Raw genomic sequence first — 10,617 nt, forward strand, 5'->3', positions numbered from 1 at the left:
ATGGATTTCGGTGGGCTAAACTGGTTGAGGGTGCAGAGGTTTGTTTGATAGGAATTATTCAAAGAAAAATGTTTCTAATGATTTTCTAAATACATTTTTCACCATATTTTTTTATCAAGAAACTTTTTATTTCAAATACATTACATCAAAAAATATATCAGTAAATGAATCTTTCTTTTAAATAATCTCCAATCCAAAGAAACTCTCTCATATTTTTGTGATTTAGTGAATATATTAAGAAATACTCTCGAATTTCAAATGAAAGAATGTGAAAATGGTTGGAAAATTATCTTGTGAAAACAGCCAATCTAGAACCTAAAGTCCAGCTTCGTCTGACAATAGATTCACATTCTATCAATATGTCTTCCCATAAATTGTTATTATAAATAGTTGGATGTGAAAATCTTGTCATAGTAGCACAATAAAGAAATGAAATTGTATATACAACACTTGTGTCTTTCTTTTTTCAATTATAGTTCCCAATAGGTAGCATTTTCCATCTTTTCTAAAGGTTGGACTAATGCATGTCTATTGAATAATAAAGAGAAAAACCATTCGAAACGTTCATCACAGTTTGTCAAATTAATTTTTTCATTTTTCACTTTTAAAATTGTAACTTTACGTCCCTTACAAAATCAAGTGATTAAATTTTGATCCCAACATAGATTTTCAATCATCTTTTAGCTTGAATTTATCACGTGATCCCACATGGTCGTTTTTTTAGGAGAAAAAAAATTAGATCCCATTTTTTGTTAAGCAAGCAAGTGACCCAATCCATATTCATTTTTGCACCTAAAAAAGTAGAATCCGATGTGAATTATATTCATTTTTTCTTAAAAAATGGGATATGATCCAATCCATATTCATTTTTACTACTAAAAATATGGAATTTGACAGTTGTATTTAAAAAAAAAAAAAAAAGATTGCATATGGGTCACGTGATGATTTCAATTTAAAAATTGGTCAAAAATTTAAATTGTGGACCAAATTTTGCTAAGTTAAATTTGTAAAGGACATAAAATTAATATTTTAAAAGTGAAGAACGAAAAAATTTATTTTGACGAACGTGAGAGACGTTTTGAACAATTTTCACAATAATAAATTCTGAATGCTGCGCAATTCTTTAAGGTTTCAATATGTGTAAGATATGTATACGTGCAAGTGTAATAATTGTTACAGTGAATATCATATCAAATTGGAAGAATTCCACTACATCAATTGTAGATAATAAGCTGCAGAAAATGCTAGTATATTACAGCGGCAGCTGAAAAAGCCTTCTAGAAGTTATTTGAAAACACATTGTTTTGTCTAATCTAATGAGAAGGCATGAATCATGATACACGAGGGAGGAAATTTTCAAAAAGGTCAAGCACTCACTATAACGTCCAAAAAAGCTCATTTTCACTCGGTCTAATTCATAGATTTAGAACATGTGGGAAATTCAACATGGTCAAAGATCAACCATGCAAAAAGGGATGGTAATTAACAAGTTTAAGAAACTGAAAAACCCATCTGCAAACACCATGAATATCAAGTGATGAGCAAAATGGCCTTGATCTATAGACAGACTATATAGTGACATTAAAAAAAAATGAGGAGAATTTAAAGTGAATATATTCTTCACGAATGGTCCTGTTTAGCGTCACGATTGCAACTGGAATATGCCAAGTTGAAGATGCTCTATAATGTCCTCCACTGTTACGGAGAATGCACTGTCCATCTGCAAAAATGAAAATAGTGCATGAGGTTATTGCATAGTACTGCAGAAAACAGGATTTTATTTGGTAGGTTAATTTCTGGTATGAGGGGGGTGGGGGGGGGGGATGAGGAGAAGAGATTGATTGGATTAAATCCAATATATATTTCACTTGAAAACCAAGGATATTAAGGACTAAAGAAGAAAGAACACTAGCATGCAAACCATGTAGTTTAGAATTCCTCGAAGAATTAGTTCCATAAAAGGATTCAAGTAAGGATGCAGAAAGTACCTGAGCCTTAAGAGTGATGTCAAGTGTACAAGAACCAAATCTTAAGATTCTGGTATCCAGGATGGTAAGATGTAGCTTCTCGAGTTCGGTTGACATACTTGATATGGATCCATAGTATTTTTTCTCACATAGGATTTTTATAAGCACGCTTTTGCCTTGGATCTTGACCTTGATCTCGGGGATTTGTTCAAGTGTGGTGCCTTTGAAGGAAGAAGTATTGTCACTGCATGTCGAGATGATACATCTTTCTACCATGGTATTAGGTGCTGTGGAGTTGTTGTTTTCCCCTTCCTCTAGAGTCTTTAAACGTTCTTGAAGCTCTTCAATGTGCTTGGTTGCATCTTCAAGGACAGAAGTTTTGTCCAGCTGAATTGAAACAAAATGAATTTGATGCATAAAATGATGTTATTTCACCAAATAAACTAACATTTGCTAATAAACTTCTTGTTCGATATCGTCAAAATGTATTAAGTTCTGATATCATGTAATAAATGAAAAATCCGAATGGTTATCAGTAGTTCATGCCTTTACTAGATTAACTTTCAAAAATCAAATTAAGCCATCTATGCTGTTTTCAAAGGATTAAAATGTGGCTTCAACTTCTTGAAGCATATAAAACAATCTACAAATCTTAACACAAAGGTTCATACAAGATTCATACAAGATGCATGTGCTAATGGTATCCCCCACCGGCTGTTTAGCTAAGGTTGAGGCCAGGAAACTTGTTGAGATAAAACGTGAGGAAGAATTACAGCTTCAGTAGTACAGGCAAAACAAGGCCTTATGTCTGTTCCACACTACTTACATGGCCTTATCAAGGTAACAGTCATCAGTCATGACAATTGACAGCATAATACCATGTTCATGGGGTTTTGAAATTTTAGTATTTCTGATGGCGGCTAAATTTACTGATTTGATCATCTATCAAGCCACTCTTGAGTAAACAGAAGGACAAAAAAAAAAAAATGCAGATGTACAAACTGACAAATTTCATGCACCAAATTTAAGCTAAGAATACCTTTTTGAGGCCTGGAACAAGTTTTGAAAGAGCTATGAAGAGGTCACTCAACTTTTCTCTTCGCTTCCTTTCTGCCGCAACATGATATTGAGCTTGAATTGGCGTTCTCCTTATGGGGCTTCTGCTATTGTAAACAATATCATCTTCTGAGACATGACAGGGTTCTCATCAGAGGGGTTATTCGTCGAGTTCATACTTTCATACAACACTTCACGATAACTCATTGTAGTTGTACAAGGATGATTACCGTATAATTTCTCTCCATCTGATGAGTATGGACTTGATTTTCCAAAAGAAATAAATTGAGTTGTAGAGAATGGAGATGAGCCCTTTTGACTTGATTCAACAGTAGGGTGTGAAGGGCTCAAATTGGTGTCGTTAAGCTGCTTAAATTTCTGTTTCATGCAAGTCTGAGGCATCTGAATCGGAATACTGTCTGAATTACAATATGATATTGCGGGGAAAACCTCGGAAAGAAAAGGTTTGATGTCGAAAAATCCATCATCGACTTGTTCATCTGGCCATGAGTTGATTATATATTGATTGTTGAAGCCGGCCATGTCCATGCTGCCCTATGAATTATCAAATTACAGGAAAAAAATGATCAAGAAACAGCAAGTTAATATAAGCATGTACTTATAATTAACAACAACAAAAAAATTTGTTTTCGTTTTTATGACCGAAATTTTTGAGAAATAAATGATATAGGAAACAATTTTACAACCATAATGAAGAAACAGCCACCTTAGGTCAGGTAATTGGGAGCTTACCAGTAATGAAGATCAACTAATGCTTTTGCTTCTCAGTTTAGCAAACTAATGGAAAACAGTCAACGACTCTCCTCGCTCAACTCCTGAATTAGACCGATATATTAGTGCAAAAGTAAGGATTGTGGATGGATGTAAAACGTGCAAGAAATCAGGTCTATTTAGAAAGAAGTGGAAAAGATGCTGCTTGGAAACTTACCTCCATGGAAGAATATGAAAGGGGTTTGATATCTTTTGTCAAAAGAATTTTTGCCTTTTGTCAACTGGTCCAGAAAGGGGTTCGATATCTTTACTTTCTTGCAAGTGTGGACGTAGGGACTTCAATTGCAGGTCTTCCTTTTTGAGGCACTGTTAATATGGAGGCTCCTCTTTATGCACCCACACGTGAGCAAATTGGAATTTTTTAATGCAAGAATGCAGGAATTGCTTCCATTCACCTAAGAGTTGTGTATAATTTCAATCTTTCTTTATCAAGGAAAGCGCAACGGATCTTCTGTCCCACATCCTGTACCATTCTCTGTCCCATTTTTTATTATATTGCTATTTCTCTTACATAAACACTATGTTTTAATTCTTTTTTTGTTTCCTTAAGATCCAATAACTATTAACTAAGTAATATACAAAATTTAACAAACTCAAAAAATCAAAATGCATAAAAAAATGAGATTTTTTATGAAATTTCTGTTGTATTTTTTAATTTTCTATTATATATTGCTTTTTTGAAAAATAGTTATTGGATCTTAAGGAAACAAAAAAAGAATTAAAACATAGTGTTTATGTAAGAGAAATAGCAATATAATAAAAAATGGGACAGAGAATGGCACAGGGTGTGGGACAGAAGATCCGTTGCGGAAAGCAAGTTCATTCAACAGAACAATTAATTCTTTCTTCCATTCTCACAAACTTTTATTATTGCACTTTCAATTTGTTAGTCTACCACTTTCTTTTTGAACTACAGAAGTTTTATGTACCAATATATATATTTTGTACCTTTCAGTACTTTTGCCTCCCATTTTCTGGTGTTCAAATGGGAATAATGTGGATTCTCTAGATCTTCACCATTTGATGATCACCCTTTATAGAATTTGTACCAACTATATGATTAATTCTCAAACTCGAGCTTAAAAAGGGAAGGAAAAAAAGAAAGAACACTTGTAAGATCACCCATTCCTGTGTAATCAGTTGCACTAATTCACGTTCATTTACTACTGGAGGAATTTTTGTAACTTGATTTCATTACCATTGCCAGTTGTAGTAGTTCACATTCTTAAACAAGAAAATAAGGAATATTTTTACAAACCTCCCCTGAGGTTTATAATGATTACAGACAGTACCCTTTAGGTTTAAACAATTATAGAAACTTCCCTTAAAAAATACTTGAGGACTCACTTTGCTGATGTGAGTGAAAAATCCCCATTGATAATTCTAAAATGCCATTAGGTGATTATCCTCGACAAAAACAAATTCCTTAGTGATGTTAAACTCAAAATATTACTCACACGCTTTTAAAAAGTTCTTTTGGAAGTTTGTTCCTATCCCATAAAAAAATGTTGATACTTGCATGACCAACGAAAAAAAGGCTACTAATTCGATAAGAATCTACATACAGAGGAAACTAAAGTTTCTATTTACTCTCAATTTACTACTGTATGGAGTAAGATTGGATTTGGGTGTCATGGGTGTCTATGATAAGATAAAACTTTATTACTCTTATTCTTCTTTATTTTTTCTTTTTTTTTCGACGGATTTATTAAAGTTAATTTAAAATACATCAGTTCTCTTCATGGAGGCTTTAAATTCAATAATGAATGAAGGTTATTTTGTCATTTTACACAATGAGGGGAGGTTATGTGTAATTTTTAAAATTTAGGGGGTGCTGCCTGAAATTGTTATAAACCTTAGGAGAGGTTTGTAAAATTATTCGAAAAAATAATGGAATGTGTAGGCAAGAATTATAGAATCACAGGAATGAAAGTTGTGTGATAGCGTCGTGGACATGAACAGGTTCCAAAGTTCATATTTGATATAAAAAATGAAAAAAAAAAGTATAAGCCAATTGCTCCAACTAAGTCAAAGGATGAATCTCACTCACAAGAAAATACTTAGAATGAAAATTCTACAGTATCAGATCTGCAGAATAGAGAAGATCCAATACAAATTTGTGCAATCAAGTATGAACCTAACCTGGTACGAAACGAACAAAAACAATGACAATTATCTTTAGTACCTTTAGTATTGTTAATATTTAAGAAGAAGTCCCATTCAACAGAACAATTCTTTCGTCTATCTTTTTTTCATTCATGAGAATACCACGTTCCATTTTCACAAACTTTCATGGTTGAAACTTTAGGAATACTTCACATGCTTGCGCTCTTTCAATTTATTATTCCACCACCTTTTTTTTAAAACAATTAAGTTATCTTCTAAAGAATTTTATGCCCCATAAAGTCTTTTATCCATCACTAGTTCTCTCCGTCTCTCTCGAATGGAAAGAATGTGGATTTTCTATATATATATATATATATATATATATAGGTAAAGCTACTTTATATGAATAAAAGGAACAATTCAAATTTATTCTAAGATATAAAAGTTGTTAAAATAAAAAGAAACCATAAGAAAAATGGATTAAAGAAGAGTTGTATGCAGATATGGGCTAAATCCAAGTATTCGACCCATTAATTCTATTCACTCTAACATACCCCTTTTTGGAATAAATATCATAATTTCATTAAAATCTGTACTAATGGTAGAAGATATATCATCAAACATACATAAATATCAAAGAACAGATCTAAAGAATGAATATTACAAATTAGAAGAACAGATAAAAATTATACAGTAAAGTTTCAAAAATATTTTTAAAAATAACTTAAAATAATTGTAACCCCACCAACATCTGTACATATTTCCAATTGTCAGATCTACTGCTGTTAACTGCGTCAAGTCCGGATATTGTAACACCACCTAAGAGAGAAAAATGGTTAATTAAATTTAGTTGTTGATGATTACAATATGCCTCTCCCCTGCCCTTAAGCATAATGTAGATCTAGTGTCTTTTTTATGTCTGTGTGTATTGTTTGTTTGTATGTCTCTGTCCATATAATTATTGTCCCTTTTTGCGTGTACAATATAAGACATGCATACACTAGATATAGATTATGCTTAATGGCGGGGAGATCGAGGCACACTATTATTCATCAATAACAGAAGAAAAAAGGGATACCTTCAAGGAGAGCAAATCAATATTTTATATACTACTCACGAATCCAGCAGCATACGTTGAGGTTTAGATCATGAAAGAGCCAAAAACAAAAAGGGGTAACGGAGATCTAAAGCCTTAAGATTGGCTCTGCTACTTTTCAACGTTGAAGTTGGTGTGAAGCATGCACGTAAATTAAGAGAAAGGCCAAATTACCAACTCAGCTTTCAAACTTGATCAATTTGTCAACAAGAGAAGATTCCTTGCTACATTGGCAACACTAAATTAAACCCAAAACATGTATATAATATGTTCCCATCACTTCTGACGGTCGAAATGTCCAGGTCCAACCTGCGCTTGTTATTGCATTTCATGATTGTATCAGTTAATTCCCTTGTGAAGCTGCTGTAGCGTTTGACCAGAGGTAATAAAATGAGGGCCTCAATTTCTTCATCATTAGTATGTACGAATTACTTATCGAGGAATTTATCAAATTTGTCTGCACAATTGTATCAACATGAGGGAGTAATCAAATATGTCTGTAAAATTATCAACATGATCAAGAGATCATGGAGGGTATGTCTCATTGTATGTGAGTTCCGTCTGATTATATGTAAGGGTTCATTCAATCATTAACTTTTTTTTTGAAATATTTTTTAAAAAAATTTCAAGAGGAGAGGGTGGAATTTAAGAAACGAGAAATGGGTAGAGGAATTAAAACTCAAAATCTCTAATTTCTAACTTATGTGAAGAGTGGATAGGGAGATAAAAAAAAAAATTAGGATCTCTAATTCCTAATTTGTGTGTCAATTTCTGATAGTTTTGAGTTGTAATATGATCCTTCCCCAGTGAGTTAGTTGTATTCTTTAAAAAGAGTATAGAAAAAAGGACTAACGACACAATATGGTTCCTTTTGCGAAACTGAAAATGAACAATGATGGTTTGATGGAGTTTGTCCAACTAATATCTTCATTTAAGTAAAAAAAAAAAAAAAAAAAAAGGCTTTTTTATCTTCATTTAATATCTTCATTTAACTGTCTGCTGCTCAATGTCAACTTATCTTTATATGCATGCCCGAGAAATAAGATGCATCGGGAAAAGCTTTTTGAAGACTTTTGTGCTTGATGTTATTCAACCCTAAACCGGAAATTGATGCTATGAAAAAGGTCAATGGCCGGTGAGAATTATTAAAGATTTTATACATCACGGCAATGGATTTTGCGAAGAGAAAATAAGCCTTATTTGGAAAGTTATTTTTCTCCAAAAATTTTTTATGTTTTTCATGGACACATTTCTCAATTATATTTTTACCTCACATACATTAAATCTCTACAGTATTTTTTGTTTTATAAAAACTCCAGAAAATAGCAATTCAAATTTTAACTTTTAAGAAGAAAAACGGTAGCTTCACATGATTCCTGACAAGGTGTTCCCAGTTCTGGATATGAACAAGTAATTGGCAAACTTATCGAATTTATGATGAATAAAATTATTTCTTTTTTTTTATTGCATCATGAATAAGTAAGTTATTCGCCAGATTGGAAGGCTTTACCAGGAATAAATAATAAGATCCTTGATATCTTCAATTTTTTTTTCTATTTTTAAGGTTTTCTCACCTACTGAATTTTGCAAGTATACAAAAGCATTTGCAACTAGAGCTAACAGAATATGTACTGTACGTCTCCATTTTCTTTTTATACACGTCACCTCAGTTAGTTCTTTTCGGATTTATCTCTATATTTATCAATATTGCAAATTAAATGTAAAAAATGGTACATCAAACATTTTAATTCATTTTTAATATGTATTTATCTCATTTAAAAAAAAAAATTGGAGCTTTATAGCGTAATTTTTATCTGTTTTTCAAACCTGTAATATCCATTATTCAGTTTTATTTTTTAAAAAAAAAAAACATTTTTATTGCTTGACAGAACAATGGCATTCCTTCTTCTTTCCCCTTTATCGCATCGATGACTGCATTCGACCTGACAATCCATGCACCAAACAGTAGTGTTTGTTCAACCGAGGAAACTAATAATACATTAAACAGACCATAAAGTAGCCTTTCTCACTATGATATATTCCAGGTGGTGTGAATGATGCTTTGGCTATTGATTCTAGAGTCATTCCCTCTTCACTCTACTTTAATTTACATATGCAAATTAAGCGAATTGCAATTATTTTGTATGGAGAATGAAAAAGTCCATAGCTGAGCTGGTGCCATCTCTGCTTAGTTGAAAGCGCAATGAGCCCTTTAGAACCTGCAAGACTTGTCAATGCAAGCCAATCTGTACCCTCTTTTCTATGTTATCCTTTAAGTTTCAAGAATCCAGCTTATATCTATAAGGAGCTAAAGATATACAACTCAATTATGGAGATCTAGAGTCAAAATTGTTTCTGCATAACTTTTTCAATGTTCAAGCTGGTATGAAGCATGCACATCCATTAACAAGTACCTTGACTAAGTTAATTAACTACTTGATCAAATATTGTAAACAACAAAAGAAAAACCAATTTTTTTCCAAAAGAGAAAAAAGAAAAACCCAATTTCTATCTCTTTTGGCTGTTGAAATGTCCACGGCCTAATTGATAGGAGTGTCTTGTTGTCTGGGATAATTATGATCAGCAATATTATCCAACTTTCAGCTGACTGGCCTCCACGATGCTGAGAAAAATGCCAAATAACGACTTGAATAATGCAAGATATCTTCCTGTTTTTATAGTCCTGTTCTTTAACCTTTATTTTTCTTGTGTTTATCTAGATATATTTTGGCAAGCTGAGAAATTGATGAGTCTCTCTAGTTCTCATCAAACAGGCCTTTTTTTTTTTAATGATCTTTACCAACAGACGAGGATAAAAACTTTCTTAAAACTGGATAAGAGAATGCAATTTGACCTAAAGTTAATGCACTCGAAAGCCCTAAAAAATTAGAGATAGGCAAAGAAAAAGAAAATTGTCAATTTATGCACCAAGGAAGTGAATTTTGGACATATTATTAGGAAATAGATCTTTTTAATAATGTCTCCAGAGTTGGGTATTGCAACCCAAAAATAAGATGTAGCTTTTGTTCCTAAACTCTCAAGCAATAAATTAAGCAGGAATACAATACTTGTGAGTTGCCTCTAGATGTAACCATTAACTTCATTAAAAATTGTATACTCATACCTTCTTGGAGGGTTTGAGAAGCATGATCAATGCTGATTTCAGCTCCCATGATTCAGGAAATGGCTTTTGAATTGTTTTATGTGCAATATGCCTCTTTGCAGAGTCCAGATTTGGTTCAATCGTGAGTACATTCCAGTTCTGGAAATGACTAATTGACAGCCCTCATCCCTCATCGAATTTTGTTTATCAATTAGTTTATTAAATTACCTCTTCCAATTTCCAGTCTCTATCACTAACGTTCATTAAGATTCTTGAAATCTGTTTTTTTTTTGGTCTCGCCCACCCTTCAAATTTTTATTATTCTGGCTCATGCCCACATATTTTTGGGAAATTTTTTTCAGATTTCTCCCTCCATTCCATCAAGAAGGACTCTACAGCGCCATCAAATATATACATCATCAATTTTTTTGTATAATAGTATTTAATTTTTCTCTAGGTCATCCATCATTTTCTATGTGAGCCCTATATGTTATCTA

The 10,617-nt window shown here is 32.5% G+C and overlaps 1 protein-coding gene across 1 annotated transcript; it reads right to left on the reverse strand.

Annotated features, from left to right (window-relative positions):
* Positions 1–1,642: 1,642 nt before the first annotated feature.
* On the reverse strand, positions 1,643–3,566 carry LOC113750410 (transcription factor bHLH18-like). The gene is made up of 4 exons (XM_027294384.1): positions 3,254–3,566; positions 3,007–3,152; positions 1,989–2,354; positions 1,643–1,720 (listed from the first exon to the last, which is right to left on the reverse strand). The coding sequence occupies exons 1-4, from the start codon at positions 3,564–3,566 to the stop codon at positions 1,643–1,645; spliced, it is 903 nt and encodes a 300-aa protein (XP_027150185.1).
* Positions 3,567–10,617: the final 7,051 nt, after the last annotated feature.

This window comes from Coffea eugenioides, chromosome 10 (genome assembly GCF_003713205.1).
Source record: "Coffea eugenioides isolate CCC68of chromosome 10, Ceug_1.0, whole genome shotgun sequence".
Classification (NCBI taxonomy): domain Eukaryota; kingdom Viridiplantae; phylum Streptophyta; class Magnoliopsida; order Gentianales; family Rubiaceae; genus Coffea; species Coffea eugenioides.

Coding starts and splice junctions, on each gene's coding strand:
- LOC113750410 (XM_027294384.1), bottom strand. CDS start 3,566: ATGGCCGGCTTCAACAATCAATATATAATCAACTCATGGCCAGATGAA. Junction 3,153..3,253: donor AGATGGAGAGAAATTATACG/GTAATCATCCTT, acceptor GTCATGTCTCAG/AAGATGATATTGTTTACAAT. Junction 2,355..3,006: donor TTGTTCCAGGCCTCAAAAAG/GTATTCTTAGCT, acceptor GTTTCAATTCAG/CTGGACAAAACTTCTGTCCT.